This window comes from Takifugu rubripes, chromosome 5 (assembly GCF_901000725.2).
Source record: "Takifugu rubripes chromosome 5, fTakRub1.2, whole genome shotgun sequence".
Classification (NCBI taxonomy): Eukaryota; Metazoa; Chordata; class Actinopteri; order Tetraodontiformes; family Tetraodontidae; genus Takifugu; species Takifugu rubripes.
This window is the reverse complement of record NC_042289.1, coordinates 10,801,855-10,824,279: the sequence shown is the minus strand read 5'-3', so window position 1 is coordinate 10,824,279 and position 22,425 is coordinate 10,801,855. Positions and strand designations below refer to the sequence as shown.

At 53.5% G+C, this 22,425-nt stretch overlaps 2 protein-coding genes across 5 annotated transcripts; one reads left to right on the top strand and one right to left on the bottom strand.

Moving 5' to 3' along the window:
* The first annotated feature begins 1,539 nt into the window (after nt 1–1,539).
* Nucleotides 1,540–8,003, top strand: galr2b (galanin receptor 2b). Of its 2 annotated transcripts, none has more exons than XM_003964853.3 (3): nt 1,540–2,074; nt 4,386–4,768; nt 6,072–8,003. In XM_003964853.3, the coding sequence occupies exons 2-3, from the start codon at nt 4,395–4,397 to the stop codon at nt 6,832–6,834; spliced, it is 1,137 nt and encodes a 378-aa protein (XP_003964902.1). In that variant the 5' UTR covers nt 1,540–2,074; nt 4,386–4,394; the 3' UTR covers nt 6,835–8,003. The 2 variants fall into 2 exon arrangements, with proteins under 2 accessions (XP_003964902.1, XP_029692706.1); XM_029836846.1 differs by lacking the exon at nt 1,540–2,074 and adding an exon at nt 2,777–2,908.
* Nucleotides 8,004–10,107: 2,104 nt separating this feature from the next.
* On the bottom strand, nt 10,108–21,456 carry axin1 (axin 1). Of its 3 annotated transcripts, none has more exons than XM_029836830.1 (12): nt 21,330–21,456; nt 19,272–19,437; nt 16,171–17,100; nt 15,511–15,651; nt 15,043–15,139; nt 14,461–14,598; nt 12,321–12,814; nt 12,082–12,246; nt 11,766–12,011; nt 11,566–11,673; nt 11,236–11,385; nt 10,108–11,168 (listed from the first exon to the last, which is right to left on the bottom strand). In XM_029836830.1, exons 3-12 carry the CDS (start codon nt 17,043–17,045, stop codon nt 11,042–11,044), a joined length of 2,541 nt encoding a protein of 846 aa, XP_029692690.1. In that variant the 5' UTR covers nt 17,046–17,100; nt 19,272–19,437; nt 21,330–21,456; the 3' UTR covers nt 10,108–11,041. The 3 variants fall into 3 exon arrangements, with proteins under 3 accessions (XP_029692690.1, XP_029692689.1, XP_029692688.1); XM_029836829.1 differs by lacking the exon at nt 21,330–21,456 and adding an exon at nt 20,620–20,755; XM_029836828.1 differs by lacking the exons at nt 19,272–19,437; nt 21,330–21,456 and adding an exon at nt 18,281–18,436.
* Between the last annotated feature and the right edge of the window lie 969 nt (nt 21,457–22,425).

Sequence of the window (22,425 nt, the reverse complement as noted above, 5' to 3'; positions counted from 1 at the left end):
CTCTGCTCCTCCTGACAGACTTCTGCTCCTCCTAACAGACCTCTGCTCCTCCTGACAGGCCTCTGCTCCTCCTGACAGACTTCTGCTCCTCCTGACAGACCTCTGCTCCTCCTGACAGGCCTCTGCTCCTCCTGACAGGCCTCTGCTCCTCCTGACAGACTTCTGCTCCTCCTGACAGACCTCTGCTCCTCCTAACAGACCTCTGCTCCTCCTGACAGACCTCTGCTCCTCCTGACAGACTTCTGCTCCTCCTGACAGACTTCTGCTCCTCCTGATTGACTCCTGCTCCTCCTAACAGACCTCTACTCCTCCTAACAGACTTCTGCTCCTCCTGACAGGCCTCTTCTCCTCCTGACAGACCTCTGCTCCTCCTGACAGACCTCTGCTCCTCCTGACAGACTTCTGCTCCTCCTAACAGACCTCTGCTCCTCCTGACAGACCTCTGCTCCTCCTGACAGACCTCTGCTCCTCCTGACAGACTTCTGCTCCTCCTGATTGACTCCTGCTCCTCCTAACAGACCTCTACTCCTCCTAACAGACTTCTGCTCCTCCTGACAGGCCTCTGCTCCTCCTGACAGGCCTCTTCTCCTCCTGACAGACCTCTTCTCCTCCTGACAGGCCTCTTCTCCTCCTGACAGACCTCTTCTCCTCCTGACAGGCCTCTTCTCCTCCTGACAGGCCTCTGCTCCTCCTGACAGACCTCAGAAACAGTCTGAGGTTTGTTCAGGCTCAGCTATCCTGATCATCAACACCAGGAAGGACCGAGGTTGCGTGACGACTGCTCCATCAAGGGCAGCCTGAAATGTGATGTTCCTCTGGGCTCCTTCCTGGGCCTCCTCGTTACCGCCTGTTATTATTTGTAGAAACCAGCAGTCAAGCCAAAGGTGTTTTTCTCAGCGATAACACGAGTCTCTGAGGTGAAACCAGGTGGTGAAACCCGCTGCTTCCTGCACATAAATCGGATTTATTAAAACTCGGCTTCATTTTTGTGGGCAAAGATTGCTCATTAGCCGCGTTAGCCTTTCAAAGAGACGCTGACCGTTCGATCTTTTTCTCTTTTTCCCCTCTTTTGTAACCTTGAGAGGTTCTTCCCTCCCGCAGCTTCGAAGAGGATTTTGTTTCTCTTTTCTAAATTAACTGTCTCTTGTTTTTAATCGCCTCGGCATTTAATTAAGCGGTATTCCTGTAGATGGACTGCGCTGCATGAATAATTGATGACAATTGCAATTGATTATCTATCGAGACTCTTTACAAAAGAGCACCATTAGCAGCCAGATGAAAGCGGCGCCGTTGCTGCCGCGCCCAAACCGCCTGTCAGAGCAGCCAGCAAACCCAGCAGAGGCGCATACGGTTCCCAACATTAGGCACCGATGCAATTATGCCCTCATCTGCACGCGTTTCCAAGGCAACCACGGTATAATGGAACAGCGTGGTCAATAAATGAGATCCGTGGTGGCAGGTTGGGTTTAACCAGCGGCGCGCCGCTGTAAACACCCGCAACAGGAACAACAGCACAGCAGGGATCCGTCCGACGCAGGTGTTGCGTCATCGCACTCTGCGACCTTCTTAGCCTTGTGCTGAACTTCCTGCAGCCTGTTTTGGTTCCTGTTTGGACCTAATTCCTGTTTTTTTGCCTCCTTTTTCATCTTTGTTACATCATTGATACCAATGCCGCAGTTATGGCCTTGAGAATCCACCTCCTGATGCAGCCGACTGCTGTTTTCTGAGAATCAGTCACAACTTCTGGAAAAAGGAGTCAATATATGAACGTCTCCGAGGGGTCCTCGGAGGGCCAAATCAGTCCGCCGGACTGACAACAGCAAACTAGGACTTTTATCAGTAGTGATGTTTGTGATCTCATCGGCATAGACAGGTGATCGAGGTTCAGACTCGATCTGACTCCGTCTGCCTGCTGCTGACTTTTAATTATTGACCCTTGTGCCCCCCCCCCGTATCTGCCCGGAACCTCCACGTTCCAGCTGCTCTGATTTCTTTCTGGATGGAAATCAATCTGTTTTCTCCTTTCTTTCAAAGCGGTTGCCATGGAGACGCTCCCATGGAACAACACCCAGAGGTATTTCAGAATGTTATTCCAAGCCGTCTGTGCGGATGCGAGATAGACGAGCGGATTAAAGAAAATGGATAAATGGAGGAAGGGAGCGAGTGATGGGGCGGAAGGATGGTGCTTGTCTTGCACAGGTGGTGTTTGCTGCTGGGGGCCACGCTCCGGCCCCCTCGCCGTGCGAGCAGGTGTCTTGTGGCTGAGTGACGGATGTGATTTGACAGCAGCTCGGCCTTGGTCTGGCAGCTTGTCTTCAGGGTCGGCGGGGGCGAAGGAGATGTCAGAATAAAGGTTCCGCGCGAGTGGTTCAGAAGTTAGAGCGGCTGTACACGTGACGGAGCGGTGTCAGAGCATCCCGTGATCACGCTGAAGCCTTCTGGAGGCTGATTCATAGATGCATGCACCGTCACAAGCTGTCCACGCTGATCGTGGGCTGGTCTCCTCATCTATGGAGGACTTGGTGCAGAGGGGTCCCCCTTCCAGCGCACAGCGGCGCCGCAAGGGGGCGCCAGACTTTATTTGGGGGCTTGAACTCGTGAGGGATCGATGCCGCTCTGAGGCAGCATTTTGTCAGGAAGCGTCCTGATTATGCACACACACACACACACACACATGCACACACACACACACACACCCCCGCCTCGCAGCTCTGCAGCGAAGTGTCGACGTCTGAGTGAATGTGGAGGAGGAGTTCTTGCTGGGGCTGGGGGGGGGGGGGGAGTGAGATAGCAGCAGACAGATAGCGATGAACGGTGGGAGAGCAGCGGCATCGGCGTGAGAGAGCACCAGCAGCCTCCTGCAGCGTTGGCGACAGTCCGAAGCTTTGGACACGACTGGAGCGGTCCGGTAGGTGTGCCCCCCCCCCCTGCACCTGCATAGTGATTTTTGCTTTCGGTTGGGAAATGCTGGGGGACCCTCCTCTGTTCTGTGTTTTTCTTTTAAAACATTAGCCAGGTTACGGCTGCTCCGCCGAGATGCAAACTTATGTAATCGGACCTGCGGCCCCTCGCCTCGGCGCCGCTCCAAAGTGTGTGAGCCGTCCTTCATTCTGCCTCTTTCATGACTCCCTGTCTCGTTTCCAGTGATGGGGAATGATGCACCGGCACATAAAGCGCCTGCTCGTCTGTCCCTGATTCCCCCTGAGACTCCTGCACAGGAGTCCTGGGCTTCATTTCCCAGATTTAACATCCGTCTCAGACGTTTCCCCCCAAACTGGGAATCAGCAACATGATAGAAGAGGGAGAGGAGAATCTGCTGCATTGAGCGCGCGACATTCCACTGCTGCCAACTTAATGCCGACCTCGCTTCTCCCACTTGTTTGATGCCTCTGGCTTTTATTTTGCTCGGTCATTGTCGCATGGAGCAGAGTTTCCTTTGTTAAGCGCTTTGTTGAGCTTTGGGAGGGCAAACTTCATTCACCACCTTTATTTTCAGCTCTGTAAATCCTATTGTGCCGCGTCTGTGCTGCCATGCATCCTGAGCCTCAGTTGCATGGAAAATAAGATGTCATTTAAGCAGCATAACCAGCAAGCGACTCTCCATCAAACATCTGCTTATTTAAATCGAAATTGGCTGGAAATCTGTTTCCTCCACTTGGGTCCCATTTCCATGCATGAAAAGGTGCGTAACAGGAGAGCTCTCTGCAGAGGATGATGTGACATGGATCCCATGGAGGAGGCGTCCGTGAACAAGAGATTGTTGATTGTTTTTTGGGAATCAGCGTGAAGAGCTCTGCAAATGAGCCATCTGCTCCTGAAAGCCTCACGTTACTCTCAGAGCCCTCCAGCTTGAAAGACTCCAATCGCTTTTTGTTCATTCAGTTTAGCCGGTTTTATCCCGTACCCAGCTCCAGCTCCATGTCCTGGCTGCTCTGTGGCTCGGAGCTTTGAGGAACCGACTGGAACCGGATCACAAGGCTCGGGCGGGTCTCTTTTGACTCTGACTCAGACTCCAGAACCTCTCCAAAGCATCGACGTCGCAGCCACTTCAGCTCTGTCCTAATTTTGAGAAAAGTGCGTCACTTAACGTGAGTGCCGGAGGCTGAGACGCTGGAGTTCTGCTCGCATTCAAAAAACATCTAAAAAAAAAGAGCCCATTTGGGCTTGACTAGGTGTATCCGTCTGCCCGACAGGCTCAGTCATGATTAAAGAGATGAAAAGTATTCCCAGGACGCCTCCGACTAACTCCCACCAGCCAATTAGGGAAGCGCTTCTCGGAGCTGTTGTGGCCCAGCACTAATGCACTGACAGGAGTCTTTGGAGCGAAGCCTCGTTAACTTAATTAACAGTCCGACCGTCGGTGCGCTTTTGTCCTCTCATTTCAGACCTGAAAAATGTCCGATTTGGAGGATTTGGGGAAGCTGGGGGGTCCGGCGAACGTGTCGGAGAGCTACCAAATCAACCCCACCAGCGTGATCGTGTCGGTGGTCTTCTCCCTCATCTTCCTGCTGGGCACCGTGGGCAACAGCCTGGTGCTGGCCGTGCTGCTGCGCAGCGGCCAGGTGGGCTACAACACCACCAACCTGTTCATCCTCAACCTGAGCGTGGCCGACTTCTCCTTCATCATCTTCTGCGTCCCTTTCCAAGCCACCATCTACTCCCTGGAGGACTGGGTGTTCGGCTCCTTCATGTGCAAGGTGGTCCACTTCTTCATCAACCTCACCATGTACGCCAGCAGCTTCACGCTCGCCGCCGTCTCCGTGGACAGGTACCAAATCATTCAGAACAAACAATGGGTGTGGGTGGGAGAGGAAAGAGGCTCAAAAGTCATTTATTCGGGCCACTTGCAGACAGGAAATTGAATTATTGATCCGCAGGATTATCAGGTAACAAGAGTCTACTCACGCAGTGTCTCATCAGGCCTGATCGATTCACCTCCTTGTGTTTAGTAACAGAGAGAGGCAGGAATCCATTCAGCACCCAGCCTTCATTCCAAGAGCGAATCGATATGATCTGCATTTATATTTGAGGGCTCTTTTTTTTTATACTGCGTGGGCTGGAATTGGCATTTCATTCCTTTACCACATCCTTTTTTTTTTAATATACCTCTGAAGGATAGTCATTAATCAAGCCCCCGCGAGCCCTCGCAGAGTCTGCGATGGAATTAAATACTTAATGAGGGACTCGTGTATAATCCTCCCCGCCGGAAAGGTTCTTTAGAGACGTTTCCAGCCGGGGTCGTGTTGACCGAGCCAGATTGCGGCTCCGCGGTGGAAACCCTCCGATCAAACATGTCGGAGGCTCCGTGAGCGAGATCCTAATCTGCTGCAACAGGTGGGAAAAATATGAGTTCTTGATTCGACCTTTGACCCCAGTCGGCGAGCGTCCAGTGAATGAGCGGCTGTGGTTGAATCTCACCGCCCACACACTGGTGTTTACTGGGATATTGTGAGGGGGAACGAGCTGATTCCATTAATTAAAAAAAGGCGAAGATCCCACTAGCTCACTCTAATGATTAGAGTCTAATCCAACACAACCGGGATGAGTCGGGTTCAGTTTGGGTCCAGAGAAGCGCTGAAACTGTCCAGTGTTTGAACCCGTCCTCAGATTTCATCGATGCTATCAGAACACTGTCTGAGGAGCCGCGGCTCCCCTCGCCACGGAGGCGGCGTCTTCTTCTGCTGGGATCTCAGGCAGGAGCGTTTCTGTGTGTGGAAGCAGCTACTCCTGTTAAACACCTCCCCGTTCCCGTAATTTTCTCTTCTTCTTCGCTTGTTTAATCACGGCGCCACAGTCGCAGTCCGAGGTGTGACTTCATCGCCGCAGGCAGCGCGGGAACGCGCGGCTGTTGTCATGGTTTCGAGTCCGTTCAAGATCAGACCTTCCAAAAGCCAGTTTGACATATTTCTCTGAGGTGTCTCTGGGACTCGTGCTAGACCGTGTGATTAAACCCAGGCAGCAGACCCATCCCCCACTGCTCCCATATCGGCCTCCAGTTATTACCCAGTTAAACTACCACTGCGCGCCCACCGAAACTGCTGTTTAAGTGATTTTAACTCTCTCGTCATCAGGTATCTGGCCATTCGTTACCCGCTGCGATCCAGAGAGCTCCGCACCCCGCGCAACGCCGTCGTCGCCATAGTGATCATCTGGGGCCTTTCTCTGATATTTGCCGGCCCGTATTTGAGCTACTACGACCTGATCGATTACGCCAACAGCACCGTCTGCATCCCCGGCTGGGAGGAGGAGGACCGGAAGGTCCTGGACACCTGCACCTTCCTGTTCGGCTACATCATCCCGGTGCTGATCGTCAGCCTCTCGTACACCCGGACCATCAAGTTCCTGTGGACGGCCGTGGACCCTCTGGACGGCATGTCGGAATCCAAGCGGGCCAAGCGCAAAGTGACCAAAATGATCATCATCGTCACGGTGCTGTTCTGCATCTGCTGGCTGCCCTACCACGTGGTCATCCTCTGCTACCTGTACGGAGACTTCCCCTTTAACCAGACCACCTACGCCTTCAGGCTCCTGTCCCACTGCATGGCCTACGCCAACTCCTGCGTCAACCCCATCGTCTACGCGCTGGTGTCCAAACACTTCCGCAAAGGCTTCAAGAAGGTGTTCAGCTGCATCCTCAGCAAAAACGGGCGGAACAAGGTCCACGCCGTGCACGTCGCCAACACCGTGCCCGGCTTCGGGCCCGCCTCCACCGAGGTGTCGCAGATGCACGAGGAGAACGTGAGACAGAACGAATGCGAGATGATCAACAGGCCGAGGGCGGAGCCAAGAGAGGCCACCGTGACGCTCAATCTGCCCTTCCAGAGGCAGACGTGACGCGGCGCCGGGAGCGAAATGAGAGGTTATTCACCGTACGCACGCCCAGAAACACGAGGCGTGTGCGCGCGCATACGTGCTCGTGCTGTGTCCGCATCTCATTGAGCTTCTGCTCACGTCTCAAACCGACAGCTTTGAAATCAGATTCTCAGAAATGAAATTCTAAGTGTTTCCTGTCTCCACCGATCGCCTTAACCAGGGCAGCGGCTTGGTTGTCAACGCAGCGGCGTTTCAGGTGTCGTCCTCCCGCTTTTACCCTGACAATCCTGCCTCAGACGCCTCCGCTGCATCGTAATGGGAAGAACCCTCACATGAGACTTTGGCCTCTGTCCACGTCACTGGAAGAGGAGGAGGAGGAGGAGGAGGAGGAGGAGAGCTGTGGGGTCAGAGGTGGACTGGTCAGGGGTCTGATCTGATGTGTCAAAGACCTGAAACGTCAGCCGAGGATGTCTTGTTGTCTCCTGCATGCAGCTGCTGTCAGGGTTTATCGTTACTTCTGCTTCCTTTGTTTTTTCCGTGATCTGGTGCCACTAAATCCCGTTAAGAGCGTTAAGGTGGTATTCAGATATCAGGGTAGGGAGGAAGGGAGGAAGGACTCGACGGGGAGGAAGGACTCGACGGGGAGGAAGGAGTCGACAGGGAGGAAGGAGTCAACGGGGAGGAAGGACTCGACAGGGAGGAAGGAGTCAACGGGGAGGAAGGACTCGACGGGGAGGAAGGAGTCAACGGGGAGGAAGGACTCGACGGGGAGGAAGGACTCGACACACGTTCCTGCTTTAACTGTGCTCTGCGATTGCTGCCTACTGGCACGTGTCTCTGTGGCGTGACATCTATTTAAATCGCTATATTTGGATATTTATGCATTTTTGAGCCTCGTTCATCAGCGCAGTTTTGTGTATTTAACCATATAGAAGATGTGATTTACACCCCAAACCTTTTCTCTCTGTCTTTGCTGTGAGCTTGTGTCCTACCTCAGAGCTGAAAAAGAACCTATATCCCACAGAAGAGGCGACAGAACCTTTGCTCTGCCTGTGTGTCAGGTTTGTATTTGCTGTGAGTGTTGCTCTCTTTATTCTCCCCTGTTCAAGAGAGACGATTATATATATTTAAATAAAGCTTTATCAGAAGGTTTTATGTACTTCAACACCAAATAAAATATTTTCGGAGGTGATTTCTTTTGTGGAGGTTTCATTGATGACGGGCGGATGAACAATGACGAACGGAATGTTTTGAAGATGACTGATCGTGGACCGACCCGCTGCAGCACTGAGCTGGCGTTGGCGCCAGAGACGGGAGGCGCGCTTCAATATGCGCTGCACGCGTGCTCGGTGCCTCGGGCTGGAGTCCGACGGCTTATTAATGAGATCTCCGATCACAGCCGACCGTCCCCAGAGAACAACGCTTCTCTGGCAGGTGAAAGCAGAACCGCCAGCGCAATACGGGCTGAAACTGTCCGAAGTGATGCCCGACATTTAAGCTGGGATGCTGACTGGTCCTGGTTGCATGGAAGCCACTTGGAAAGGATCTTTTTTTTCATACAGTAGAGCAGCCCATAATAACAGGAAGAAGCTGTGCAGCTATTTAAAGGAACGGCAGGGAAGGCGAGGCTTGTGGAGTCATCATCGGTCCTTCACACACCGCTGACAGCAACAGTTAGCAGCCGTGCTAATAAAGCTAATGGTACAGTGAAGACAAAGACATGCTACACAGCTGGGAGTGAACCAATGACCTTCGTATCGCTGGAGGCTCCACCTGCAGGCCCGTCCACCCTGGCAGAGACCTGGAGGAAGAGACAGGACACACTGGAGGCATCAGCACATTTCCCATCCAGTCCTGGTACCTGGATGAGGTGGCTGGGTTATGGATCCGATACACACACACACTTCACTGGTAATTGCACACATATTGGGGGGGAAGGTCCTTGCTGCGCAATTGGAACAAAACAAACATGGAGCAGGTATCACCGTGGCAACGGACAGAGGCATTGTTAAAGCTACTTTGTTTTGCATATTCCATTTGTCTGACTGAAGGTTCCCCCTCTAGAACCTGGTTGTCCTGATGGTAGAAACAAGAAACAAGCCCGAACGAGGTGACCTGCGGCGTGCGAGAAGAGCTGATCCGAGAGAGCAATAGACAATAGGCACAGGTGAGAGAGAGCAGGTGAGAGCGATCAGGACAATCAGGACAGGTGAGACAAAACCGGCCTGATGAGGACACAAGAAAAGCTCCGTCCCTGACAAGACCCCTGTTTTGTCTCAAAAGCCAGAAGTGGTGACAGGACGATAGAGACGAGCGAGTTCCTGCAGCTCTGTGGGGCTCCGACCCCTCAGGAACAGTGAGATTATTCACACCGGCCGGTTAATAATCACCACAACGTCCTGATTTTGCTACTACGCAGAAAAAAGTCCGTTTTGAGGAGCTTGAATCATTGTGGAAGAAAGCTGAACTGTGGATACATTTAATGGAAACAAGGAGAAGACGGAGTTTTAGTGACGTCACTGCTTGAGAGGGAACCTTGAAGGTGAGTTTCTATATTGGTTTCCCTGGAAACTGAAGCTGCAGGGTCCTTACAATGATCACATTGACAGTTGAAATCACAGATTTCACGTTGCCGAGGATCTGTCAGGATCCAGTTTGAAACCGGTTTAAATGGACAAAACGGTGGGAATGAGCAGAACTTTAGTTTGGAAAGAACGTCGAAGGGATGCGAAACACAACAGAGGGGTGTCGGAACTCGCAGCCGGCTGATTACAGCCCCGGCGTGACCTCGCCCACCGGTCAAAGGGCGTTTTAAACATGTGAGCATCACAGCTCTGAGACCGTGCTGGTCTGGTTATCCAGCCCTGGCTGATTGGCTTCATAATAGAGCCGCGCTCCTCGAGCTGACACAGAGCGGAGAAAGAAAGACTCGACTTCTCTCAACACTTCATCCACACTGACCTCTCTCGGGTTTCTGCCTCCAAACCCTCAATTACAGGGCAGAAGAGAAAATGAGGGTTTGTGGTGGCAGCAGTTGCAGCTTCCTCGTGCAGTCGGAATTCACCGAGGAGCCGCCTGCGTCATCAATAATGCAAGACCATTATCATCCACGCAGATCAAAGGTCGCCGTGGGCTCCCTGCGTGTTCGGGGGCGCCCCCTACAGCTGGTAGGCGATCACTGCAGGTCCGTGCTGCTATTTTACCTAATTATGCATCAGAGGTCAAAGGTCATCTGCAATAATAAAGAGGAAGGTTCTGGAAGCAGGAACGAAGGCACACAGTATTGTTTTTTAAATATATATTTTATTCTTTGTAAATAATAGAAACTTCCTTTTTAGGGTGAAGAAATTTGATACTCTATTTTTTTTTTTAAAATTCAAAAGGTTATAAATATTCATTTAAATAAAAAGGAGCTGATTATGGGATTCCATTTAGGACTGGTTGGTATAAGACGTCCCTGTGCTGCAGCCCTGTTCTCCAACCCCACCTTTGTCACAAAACGTGCGCCGCAGCCCGCCGGCCTTGACTGTCGATGCTCATTTTCCTTTCGCTTTGCTCCTCCGACAGGATTTAGTCGCTGCAGGGACTAACGAGGCTGCAGGCTCCGTCACATCAGCCTGCGCGGAGCCAAACTCGCTCTAATAAATGTCATTATTGCGCGTCTCTGCGTCACTCCGAGGCTGGAGCACGCACAGAGCCATCGGCTACATTTACCTGTAATTTCTCATCAGAAAACACAAACTCGGAGGGGAAAAAAGCGCTGGTTTTCCGTCACACTCGGTGCCGTAAGCATCTACGTGCAGACTTTATAGCGCTGGAGGCTACAGCGAAAGTGCCGCCTGACAGATTCAATCAAAGGAAAAACCTGCAAAAAAAGAGCTTTTAAAATAAATCTGATTTCTGATAGTCATCAACAGGCATTTTAAATAATTAAATAGAAAATTTGTTATTCTTTGCCACAAACTGTACATGTCTGGTACCAATATGTATAAAAAAGCCCCCCAGGTGTGTCTGTAGAAAAGAGACCTCCAGTCGTATCAAAAATATGCAGCATTCTGCTCCTCTGCAGGTCACACGGCTACATCTCCCTCAGAAGAGGGGAACCAGGTCTTCTTCTGCTACCACATTAATGCGGCGGCGCTTTCAGACCCGGTGAGAGCCGGCGCCACCTCCATTATCTTTCGTCATCCATCAGAACCACTTCCGCTTCACCGTCGTCTCGCTCCGCTCAGTCAATTTTCTCCACCTTCCCGATGATCTTCTCCTCAAAGAGGGGCAAGACGGCGTCGTCCTCGCGCACCTCCTCGAACACGACCCCGCAGTCGAACTCGTCGCTCACCTTCTTGAAATAATACCTGAAACCGGAACGGAGGGCGTGTCAGCAGGTTAGCCTCGCCGCAGATCCGGACGGTGGCAGATCACCTGTAGTTTCCTTTCTTTGTCAGCAGCTCTTTAAACTGGCCCAGAGTGACCACCCTCCCCCGGACCGAGGTCCTGTACGGGATCAACTCCTCGCAGAAGTAATACGCCACGGTGACGTTCTCCCACGGCGGCTTTTTACCGCCTTTAGGTCTGAGGAGGAGAACGGCGGTCAGAAGAATTCAGATCAAAGCTCAGCGTCAACATTGGTGTGTGTGTGTGTTCTCATATGGCACCTAGTGAGGACCAGAGCATGCGGAGAGTCCTCACAAGGATAGGACAATCCTGTGTGTTTGACTCAAGAAAAAGAAAACGGATTCTCTGTGAACCTACTCGGGCTCGGAGAGCTCGCTGTCGGACACGGCGGGCACCACGCTGAGCGGAGGGAAGAGCGCGGGCCTGACGGCGGCGCGCCCCCTCTGGATGACCTCCATCACATAACTGAGGGACATGAGAAGAAAGTGTTAACTCCACTGGCACCGGGACCAGGACCGGGACCAGGACCAGAGGCACCAAGCAGCTCCCCCCCTCACCTCTGCTTGGGCTGTAAAGTCCCAGATTTGATCTTCTCCTCCTCCAGCCGCCGGCGCACCTCCTCCAGCTGGATGAGGGGGCTGGGGGCCGGGTTGGGAGGCATGGTGGGATCCTGAATGAAAGGGTGAGACGGAAGCACGTTGTCCCGCTGCGTGCCGACGCACGGATGCGCCGATCCCGACCGCTCAACAAAGCCGAGGTGGGATCCGTTGTGGTCGTTGGCTCTCGTGGACCCGGCGGTGATCCTAAAAGAGAAGGTCACTTTATTTGGCATGCGGGAGACAGTGGTTGGTGTCTTTAACCCTCCCCACTGACCCATATGGGCTCCTCTTGTGTTGAACCATTTCTTTCTGTCCCTCCATCAGCCACAGCAGGATGTTCTGGTTCTTCTCCACGTCCTCAGCAGGTCCTGGCATGTCGTAGGGCCGAACGTCCTCACCTTTCCTGGCTGCTCGTTTGAACTGTGGACCTGCTTTATTCCTGCAGAAGCAGAACACTCGTGAGTAGAGAGCAGTGCTTCATACCAGACGATTAACAAAACCAAATGGCTTTACCCAGCATGCTCTGCAAAGCTGGCTCCCAGGCCGTCGGAGTAGCTGCGGCACTTTGATCCGTAATGGAAGCAACTGTGCAAACGCGCCGACGCCTCAGGCTCCGCCAGCTCTCTGTGGTGGATGTAGTGAGCATGTCTGTTGTGGTACAGGTGGCTGGCCTCACCCTTGACAGCGTGCCTTGGATATTTGCCCTGACAGGAGGGCACGGTCGGCCCAAACCCGCTCCCCTTGGTGCCCGGGAGCCCCTCTGGTGAGCGCGACTTGGGCGAGTGACGGCCGGTGCCCGGCGACTGGCAGCCGGGGGTCTTCATGACTCGACGGACGTGGTCGTCCAGGATGCTCTCGGGGTTCTCCTCATGAGCGTCTCTCATGAAAGGACCGCTGTTATTAATGTCGACCAAGCGGGGGTTGTAATGCTGTGATGAGGCACTAGGGGGCGCTCGGTGAACGGATAATCCTGACGCAATGGGCATGACTTCATGGCCCTCCTCCTCCTATAGAACGAAAGATAACATTAGAATGGAAACGCTAACGCCATACATTAAAAACAAATGGGTACAATACACACAAGATACTTTTATCGACCATCTTATTTCCGATATCGTTGTTCTGGTGATGTGTTGTACTGCATTTGACCACTAGATGGCGGAGTTTCATTGGGTCAAGAAAAATCTGAATCAGTTTTGCACATTTCACACACGGTTTACTTTAAAAACTCGTGTTTTCCCCCCGTTGTGCTTCCTGTATGAAGTGAAAAACCCTTTGAGACAGAAGAAAAAGAGAAGCTATGACAGTTATGATAGGAAAAACAGCAGTTGGTAGGTGGGCTCTCTTAAGTCCAGCAGCCCGTCTTCAGTCTCTCCGTGTCTATTGTGATAATAATTAAATAAACCTTGATTTGTGAGCGAGTGCCAGATTGACAGAGTTGGCCAAAGCTCTTTCATTTGCTTCAAATGGGAAAATTTCTCATCCCGTGCCGACGTAAAACTTCGCTGTTACAGTCTTGGATTTAACAGCATTTTAGGAGATGCCAAATTCATTTGGCAGGCTCTGAATTATTGATGTGTCTTTGTATCAAGGCAGGATGCAAGCACGGGACCCGTGAGTGCACGGTTCCTTTCGCAGCTGAAGAGGTGAGCTGATTGCCACGGCAACGCTTTACTGTAAAACGGCTCCGCCGCAGCTCGTTCCTATTAAATCAATCATCTCGTTTCGAGTGTCTCAGACTTTGTTGTTGTTTGAACTCATTTATCTGCTCCAAAGCCTGATTTTTTTTTTAAATTTTTTTTTTTTGCATTAAACCCCGGTGGGTTTGATTCAAGCGCATCCACGTGGCTGCAAATTCTAAATAAAACGTCACGTCCGTTTAAATCAAACGGTCAATTCATTCCTGAATTACAGCCATGTGTGTTAAACAGCGTCTTTGATATTATGGTTCACGTCTCCTTTTTGTAACGTACACCCCGTACCGGACAGAGGCATTTATTTAACGCGCGCCTGCAGCTTTATTAAAGCAAACTGGGATGGCCGTCTCCCTCCTTTCAGGTCCAGAAACACAGAAACGATCTGCCTTGAGACTCATTACTTGGCCCTGCGCACTGAGGGAGGTTCTATTTGAGCTAGCAGCAAACATTTCATCGCTGTTCAAGCGACATCAAACAGGCTGCGCGCTGTTCCAGGCTTTACAAGTGGCCAAGCGTGCAGGTGCTCCATCAGAGCCGGAGCGCCGGCGGGCCAAAGACGGAATCCTCCAAACGAGCCGCCTTTTTTTTTTTTTTATTCTGCACTCAAATAATTCAAATCATTTCATTAGAGCCAAACAGACTCAAGACCCCTTTATCACTGAAACACACACACACACACACACCGTTTCTGGCCTGGAGGTCATTCAGGGACCACTCCAAATCCATGCTGCTTTTCAAAAACCTCTAAAATAAACTCAGCTGAATAAGGTGTGTGTGTGTGTGTGTGTGTGTGTGTGTGTGTGTGTGTGTGTGTGTGTGTGTGTGTGTGTGTGTGTGTGTGTGTGTGTGTTGGCCTGGCCACCTGTCCGTGCTACCTGCCTCGTGGCCGCCGGAGCCTGAAAGTGCTTCTGCTGCAAATGGCACAAAACCGCCTCATAAAAATCCAAAAGCCGTACCAGCCGCACTCTCCTCAGACGCTCCTCCAGCTTCTCCCCCGCCTCTCTCTCCCTCAGGACGCCCTCCAGCCTGCAGATCAGCTCGGCAGCAAACCTTTCCGGCTCCACGTGGATGTCCTTTGGAATCCAGTTCGGGCGCTGAGGGGAGAGACGTCAAACTGTAAACCGCCTGATTTCCTGTCAGCGCCCACCGCCAGATCCTTGCGGACGATTTCAACACCCCCCCCCCCCTCCTCCGGGAATGAAGTACGTGAGCGTGGAACACAGACATAATCCTTTCTCCCGCACACAACCGAATCCCCACACACAAACAGTGGCAAAGGCACCAGCGTGTGGTCGCCTCCTCCCAGCAGGGAGCGGGGAGCAGCTAATCCCCCTCCCACTCCGAGAGCACTTCCTTTACTTCCATTTAAAAGAAAAAAAAAAACATGACGGGAACAACAAGGAGGCCCCGGAATGACCAGTGATGCATCCTAAGTGGACGTTAAGTCTGGAGTTTTGCTGTGATTCCGTAAACGCCGGGCAGAACCGCAAGGTGACGGCGTTGGTTAGAGGGGAAGAGGGGAAGTACAGGAAACTCACTGGGATCGGAGGTAGAGGAACTCGCCCGTTGGCTTTGGCACTTTCCTGCATCTCTCGGCGATGCTGTTTACGGTGTCTGTAGGGCGGAACGCCGTCTCTGGAAGGAGCAACAGAGAGATTCTCGTGAAACGTCCTCGTGAATAAACAACACGGGCAGCTTTGAAGCTCGACGCGCTTTCGCTGCATTCGTGAGGCCCGATTCATCAGGACGGCGGGCAATATTTTACGCCCCCCCCCCCTTTATCCCCCCCTCCGCCACGTGGCACCGGCCATCCCAGGCGGTTGAAGCCCCCCCAACTGTGAACTGGGACTATGAAGAACCCTTTCAGGCCCGGTTCAAACGTGTTCCTGTGACACATTTTTGCTAACAGGGTCAGTAGGTTACGAGCTTCACTTGCCCCGACAGTCAAGCAGGACCTCCGAGACGGAGGCGTGCGCGGGGGCGCGTGCACGTGAGAGGATACGTACATGCTGCTGTCGGTGAGGGAGAGCGAGTCCGCGTCGCTGGACACGCTCCGCTGCTCGCTGTCGTTGGCGCTGGTGGCGGGAGCCGCGGCGTAGCCCGCGTTGACGTAGTGCGGGGCGGCGGCCTCTCGCCAGGGCGCCGGCCTGCAAAAACAGCAACTTTATTCGTTCGTAGAGGGTTTCGGTTTCGATCGATCGGCAACGCTCGGCTGGTTTCTGGCGTGTTTCCGGCGGTGGCGATCGGGACGTGTGACACGTTAAAACTGTTGATCGGATTTAAGAGACAAGTCGATCTTGTGTTAGCTTGACTGGATTAGCCTGGTCAGCTGTCTGGGCTAATGTCATTTTAAAAAAAAAAAAGCCTTCCCCAGACCATAATATTGCCATTGTCTGTCATCTGGTGACATGATTCAATTCCATAAATTCCAGATAACAAATGACCTTTTGTGAGGATATTTGACCCCGGTTTTTTGACTGGTTTCAACAGCCGCTCACAAGCCGCTTCAACCCCCCGAGAGCTGTGGTTTCTGCTGCTCTCACCCCTTTTTCATCTTAAAACCAGGTTGGCAATCCCCCCCTCCCCCCTTTTTTATTTCTAAATCAGCGGGTTTGCAGAGGAAAAGTGTCAAAGCTGAAGCTTTGAGGGCAGCGGGGGGGAATTACCTGAACCCTCCACCGTCCTTGGAGCTGTCGCCGCGGGCGACCCGCTGCGGCGCCGCCTCCGTCAGCAGCCTCCGGGCCAGGCGCTCGCCCTTGGACCGCTCCTCTGCGCCACGGTCACACCTCCATTCATCGGACTCATTTAAGGTGGGTAAATAACCCAGGAGATCCGCCCCGTTGCCAGAGACGGAACTCTGGTCGCCGTGCGGCTTCGGGCTCTCCCCCCCCGTCCGCGTGTGCTCCAAATACACGTCCGACTTCAGAAATAAGGGGTAGGAGTTTCCCTCCATCAGCGTCTGGATCTCAGTCTGAGCCTGCTCAAACATGGCGGGATCCACGTGCAGCTTCAGGACGCAGTCCCGGATGAAAGACTTGGTGGCAGCTTTGATCTGCCTGGAAACGATGCCGCCGTTGTCCAGGATGTACTTCCTGTAGATGGCCTTGGCCAGCTTCACCTTCTTCTCCTCGCTCCCCTCGCGGGAGTCCAGTTTGCGGAAGCCGCTGCAAGCGAACCAGAAGTCCAGCATGTCCGCGCGGTCCTCCTGCCCGAGGAACGTCCTGAACAGATGGATGCCGTCCTGGTCGTCCAGGAGCGAGTGGAGCGACTCGGCCCACTTCAGATACGGGGGCGTGGGCGAGGCGCTCCCCTCCGGTTCGTAGCCCAGATCCAGGTCGGGCCGCCTGGGCGTCGCCGCGGGCGCCTCATCCTTGGAGGACAGGCAGAGGTTGCTGCACTGGCGTCCGTCGCTGCTCACCAGCTCGCCTTCTTCTCCCGGGACCGGAGGTCTGGGCGCGTCCTCAGTGAAGCTGCTTCCAAGGTCGGCCAGGCGGCTCCTGTTCCCGCTCATGGTCCCGGTGTCCATAAACCACGTGCCCATAGAGCTCAGCGGGTCCGGCGAGCACGTCCAGATCTCGACCTACGCAAAGCCGCTCCTGCAAGAAGGAAAATACATCATGAGCGTCGTGGCGCCGCAGGACGTCCCGGCGACCCGCTAATAGATTTAGCTCAGAACCGCTTCATCGTTTGTCTTCTTCCAATTCCGTTTAGAGGTCAGCGGGTGTGGAGCAGAACAGAAAGTCCCCGAGAACGTGAGAACAACAAAGCTTTCAGGTGCAGACAAAAGCCTCGGGTTCAGCGCCGGTGCAGGTGCAGCGGCCCGGTGGACGGCTCGACCGTCCCCGCACGGCGCCGTTGTCTTCCACCCCGGAGAGGGGCTCGTTGGGGGCGCTGCGTTGACGTGACAACCGCGTCCGGCTCAAGGACACATCCGGCTACAGCAGCTCCGGGATATTTATACCTCACATGATCCCGATTTCACCATCACCTTCTGAGGGGCTGAAACAAAATAGTCCGTTTGTGACGTCAGACAGGTTCTAATTCCCGCATTTGGCCCGACTTCAGGGCGCACCCACGCACACTAATCACAACCTTGATTGAACAAAGACAGTAAGTGGCGAATCTCTGCTGCATTTCTCTGCACATTCCTCCGGCGCGAGCCGCGTGCGTGCAGCTCCGAGAGAGAAGGTGCATCGATGATTGGAAGAGATTGATCGTCGGTGCGGCGCACTGATATTTAACCCGGCGGTGCTGTGGTCACAGGTGTGTGCGTGCGTGTGTCTGTGAGTGGGTGTGACCCGACGGGAACGCGGAGCTTTGGTGGGACCTCTGCGGGCGTGCCCGTGTCCCCTAAACTGTGCCCGTTTGTTCATCAGAACTGAGCCTCTCATCACATTCATGTCTTGGCCTCTCCAGAACTGCACAGGGCAGTGGGGGAGGGGAACCAAAAACAAACTCCGAACACACACGCACGCACGCACACGCACTGGCAGGCCTTCAGCAGCCGACCGACAAGTGCACAACTTAGTCACCCAGCCGCTGATGTCCGTGCGCGACCTCCGCCACCGGCTGCGAGCCCAACACCGACCCGCACGCCGACCGCAAACACGCCCGCCCCCCACCGCCCGCCCGAGCGCACCCAGGGAAGCCCTCATCCGTGCCCGAACAGAAACATTTCCGACCAGCAGAAGCAGAGATGGCACACGTCTCCCGATCAGCGCCGCAATCCCAGCCCCGGAGCGCGGGGAGGAAGGAGAAAAGTGGCGTGTACTCAACCCGGGGAGGATTCCCGTCCGCGTCCGGCTGCATGTGGAACCCGGCCCGGCCCAAGTCACCGCCGACACTGCCATGGTGGCGAAGGCAAGACTTTAAAATTAACAAAGGCAACAGTGGGCTCTCCGCCTCTCCATGGCTGTCTCTCCGCGTCTCTGTGCGGAGCCGGAGCGACGCCGCGGATGACGCGCAGCGCCGCCTCTGGCCACCGCGGGTACTGCCGGTGTTCGGCTCCGGCGCATATGGCGCAAAAGTGATCGTGAGTTTGATTTTATTGCAGCACTGTAAGCCCTTTCTGCTGACACTCCTGCTTCAAGCGGCCAGCCAGTGACCCATTTTGCAGATATATTAAAATTTATGGGCTGTACTAAACCCATGATGACTCGCATCAGCCTGGGAGATTAATCTGTGACGTGTTTATGACACAGATGGTGAACGCCAGCGAGGCACCTCCTCTGTGTAAACAGCGACGTGTTACAGCCGTAAAAGTGTCATTTATCCTGGCGACTCTGTCATATATCCTGCACCAGGGCTGCACCACTTAAAGTTGGCGAATCAAGAGGCTCAAAACCACTTGGCTCCATCTGTGCCGCGCGCACGGTGGCGGCGGAGCCAGCTGTTGTCCCCCACACTCAGCAAAGATAACAGCTTCTGTCCAAGCCTTTGATTATGCAACGAGCTTAAACCCTCAAAGTGCACGGGGGACAACAGGAGGATGCATTTCGCTGGTTGTGAGCGGCTCCAGGCTGCCAGGAATCCACCTCGCGGAGGAGTGCAGCGCGCGCGGCTTCATATATTTATGACGGCGAGATAAAAGATTAAAGAGACCAAACACATGTCAGCTTCTTCAAAGAAAAAAAGGATTTTCAGCTGGCAATAATTCAGACAGTCCGGTGCTCAAACTTTCCCTGAGAATCGGACTTTGGAGCAGAGGTTTGGCAGTTTAACAGCATAAACCTGGTGTTCTGGAAAGGCGCGTGAGTTGTCTGTGTACCTTCGGAGGAGGGCGGAAGGTGGTCGTCTTCCTCACACGTCCTCCGGCCACGTGTCCGCTCACCCCCAGTCCCATCACGTCTTCCTTCAGAAGGTCGGGAAGGTCACCTGGCATCACCTGGACGAGAGGGGGCGGGGCCAGAGCCGCCTCTGCCGTCCACCTGTGCCTGCAACAGAGGCGAAACATGAGCCCGTTCGTGAAGGCGTCCGCTCGTCTTCCCCATCACGGGGGGCGAGGTTAGCAGGAGCCCCAGAAGATTAACACCAACGTGTGTGCAAATCGTAGGAGGAGGGGCTTCAGACTAAAGCAGGTCACGTGACTGAAACCTGCTCTGGCTCCAGCAAGAAGGTGAAGGAAAAGTACCCAACATCTCCATTGGCAACGGCAGACCAGAGGCCAGAGCAGAACAATGGATGGGGAGGCGGGGCTGACCCCAGATCTTTACCAACAGAAAGCTTTATTCTCCCACATCAGCTCTATTACATCTGCTATTACACTCACAGAGGGTTTGTTTATTATGATTATGGTCAATCATGAAGCTAGCGCGGGCGCGTCGGCCGACTCGGCCCGTTCTCCTCTCTTTTGTTCCACCTGTCAGTGTGGATTTAGCCTCCCCGCTAGGTCCGGCTGAAACGGGCTAATCTCTGTTGTGGGCTCTCCGAGGAACAAAAGCCCATTAAAGGTGTTTAAGCGAGCGCTCCCTTTCTGGGCGCCAACAATGGAGACGTGGGGTCCTCAAATTAGCTGCCTTTAAAGAACCCGGGAACAGAGGAACACAAAGCCGTCTTTCAAAGCTCCAAAATCTGATCGAGACGTTTTATTCGGACCGTCACGTCACCAGTGTTTGCCGAAGGTAATGAGCAAATGTATTCCGGAGTCCCGCTGACGTCCTTTATCCTGAATATATCATGGCTAACAAGGATCGGACTGGATTAGGCACAGGGGGTTGAGCAATCCTCACATTGGTGCTCATTTTGCGGGATATTCCGGCTCCGACCTCCAGAAGGGAACGATCTTACTAAAAGGCAGCCGTGTTGCCCGCGGTGATATAACGCATACGTGCGCCGCCTGCGCCACAATGGCGGCGGCGCGGACGCCCGCAGCATTTAAGCTGTTGGGCGTCTTCGGAAGTCTGATCCTGGGCTGAAGATTCGCTGGTCAGATCAAATGATGCGCTCTGGTCTTTGATGGGAGGGAGGACACAACAAAAGCAGCATGACGCCGACACCAGACGCCGATGTCAGGCGTCATAACCGCTAACAACAACAGCAGCGGCCGCCCGGAATGGACGGCCGCCGCTCCCACCCTCCGATTCAAAAGCAGGCACGATTCCGGGATGCCGGGTTACCTTTCTGTCGGCGTCTCCGTCCCGCTCAGCTGGACGGCGCCCCGTCCTCCACGGTCTGCGCCGAAGACCGCCGCCATCTTTAATCACAACAGAGTCCATCTGTCGACGCTTCTTCCCTTTCGAGCCTCTTTCTCTGTTCCAGTCTCTCTGTTCCAGCCCTCTGCGTTTGTTGTGTGGGGGGGGGGGTTCTTATTTCCCATCCAACATCAAACCAGCACATCGAGGGGGCTCGTGGGCCGCCCAGCAGGGGGGCAGCGTGAACATGCTGCATTGGCTGTTGTTCTTTTCCAAGCCGCAGACAAACTGACCACATTTATTTCCCCCCCCCGGAGCGACGAAGACTTCCTTAAAATAAATAAATAAATAAATAAAAAGCGCCCCAAACAAACCAGCTGAGTTTTCCGGGCCTTTGATTTCACCAAACCAGGCCTCTTCCAGAACCGTCCCAGAACACCAGATCTGTCCCCGGGAAACTTGGATTCACTGACAAAAGCGGGCAGCTTTTCCTCCGCCGAACATCTTAATGATTCCCCCTTTAATTGTGTCTTTTGTCCAGAACAAGTGATTTAATTCAAAGTGACGCGTCAGTTTTGTTCCCGTCTCCAAAGGTGGGAAGCGAAGGCGTCGTGGAGCGCCGCCGCATTGTTCCGTCCAACTCTTTCAGGGAACAATAGGAGGGAGTTGGATGTCGAAATGGTGCGCGCTCTCACCTTCCTCTCCCGCTGGGCGGCCGCTTGGATCCCGTTCCTGCCGGGCGCCATCACAGGCGCGGTCCTCCGCGCGCCCTCCCCTCTCCAGCAGTTCGCCGCACTCACAAACCTGTTCGCCGCCCTCGCCGGCGTGGCGTTGAAAGAAGAGCATCTTTACTTTGTAGTGAAGCTTCAGCCATGCGACCCTATTGGAGGGAACGAGGACCGGATGGTTGTCTGCGCGACGGGACCGTCGCTATGGTTACAGACTCAACGTGCACAGGTTATGTGCATAATTGCTGTTTAGGTGCCGGGAGGCGAAGAGGCAGAAAACTAAGCAACTGGGGGGGAAAAAGAAAGGAAGAAAATCAGGGTAGATGAATGGAGGAGAGAGATGGATGCAGGCTAATATGGGAGGACGGGGGAGAGACGTTATGGCCTTTGTTATGATGCCTCATCACCTTTCACGGGGATTTCACGCTCGCTCGTCTGGGTGAACCGGGGTCAGACCCTGCACAGCCGTCTGTCAGACCGCTTCTTTTCTCATCGCCGTGAGAGACCCGAGCTGTCGGCTACAGGGGGTGAAACTCATATAAAGGTAGCTGCCACATAAACCTGCCTCAATACTGTAGCTCGTCGTCCGCAGGTGATGCAGATATTTGTATATTTGGCTAACTCGTTGTGTTTTAACAATGATCATTATATGCTAGCTGATGCTTGGGAAATTCCGGATGAAGTCGTCATTGTGATGTTGAAATGATTGTAGAATGAGTAACTTTTCCTTATGTTCTGTCCCCAGTTGCTAAGGTGTGCAAAGGTTGGGGAGAGCAAGATGGATCATTTACTAGTTGGGAAACAGGAGCACGTGGGGAAGCGCTGCTGGAACAGTAGAAAACCTGTCTGGAACTGCAGTCGGGGTCCAGACTCTTCGAGAGGCAGCACCCCGTTTGGCTGAATGGTAAACTTAAGCTCTGATTCTGTTTGAGGTTGGTTGGCTCTTCACTTAAATTCTATGTGATTGATTATGGTTAAAACCTTGTAATTGCAGGAAACATGTTGCTACATCACCACACAGGCTTTTGTGTTTGGACACCAGTGTGAGGTCATGTTTATGACA

Bases quoted from the DNA above. Each gene is read 5' to 3' on its own strand.
- axin1 (XM_029836830.1), bottom strand. From the start codon at position 17,045: ATGGGCACGTGGTTTATGGACACCGGGACCATGAGCGGGAACAGGAGC. The intron at 14,599-15,042 runs GTGAGTTTCCTG...CTCTCCCCTCAG, and splicing joins TTCCTCTACCTCCGATCCCA to CGCCCGAACTGGATTCCAAA. The intron at 11,386-11,565 runs GTAGGTTCACAG...TCTCCTCCTCAG, and splicing joins AGCGAGCTCTCCGAGCCCGA to ACCTAAAGGCGGTAAAAAGC.
- galr2b (XM_003964853.3), top strand. From the start codon at position 4,395: ATGTCCGATTTGGAGGATTTGGGGAAGCTGGGGGGTCCGGCGAACGTG. The intron at 4,769-6,071 runs GTACCAAATCAT...TCTCGTCATCAG, and splicing joins GCCGCCGTCTCCGTGGACAG to GTATCTGGCCATTCGTTACC.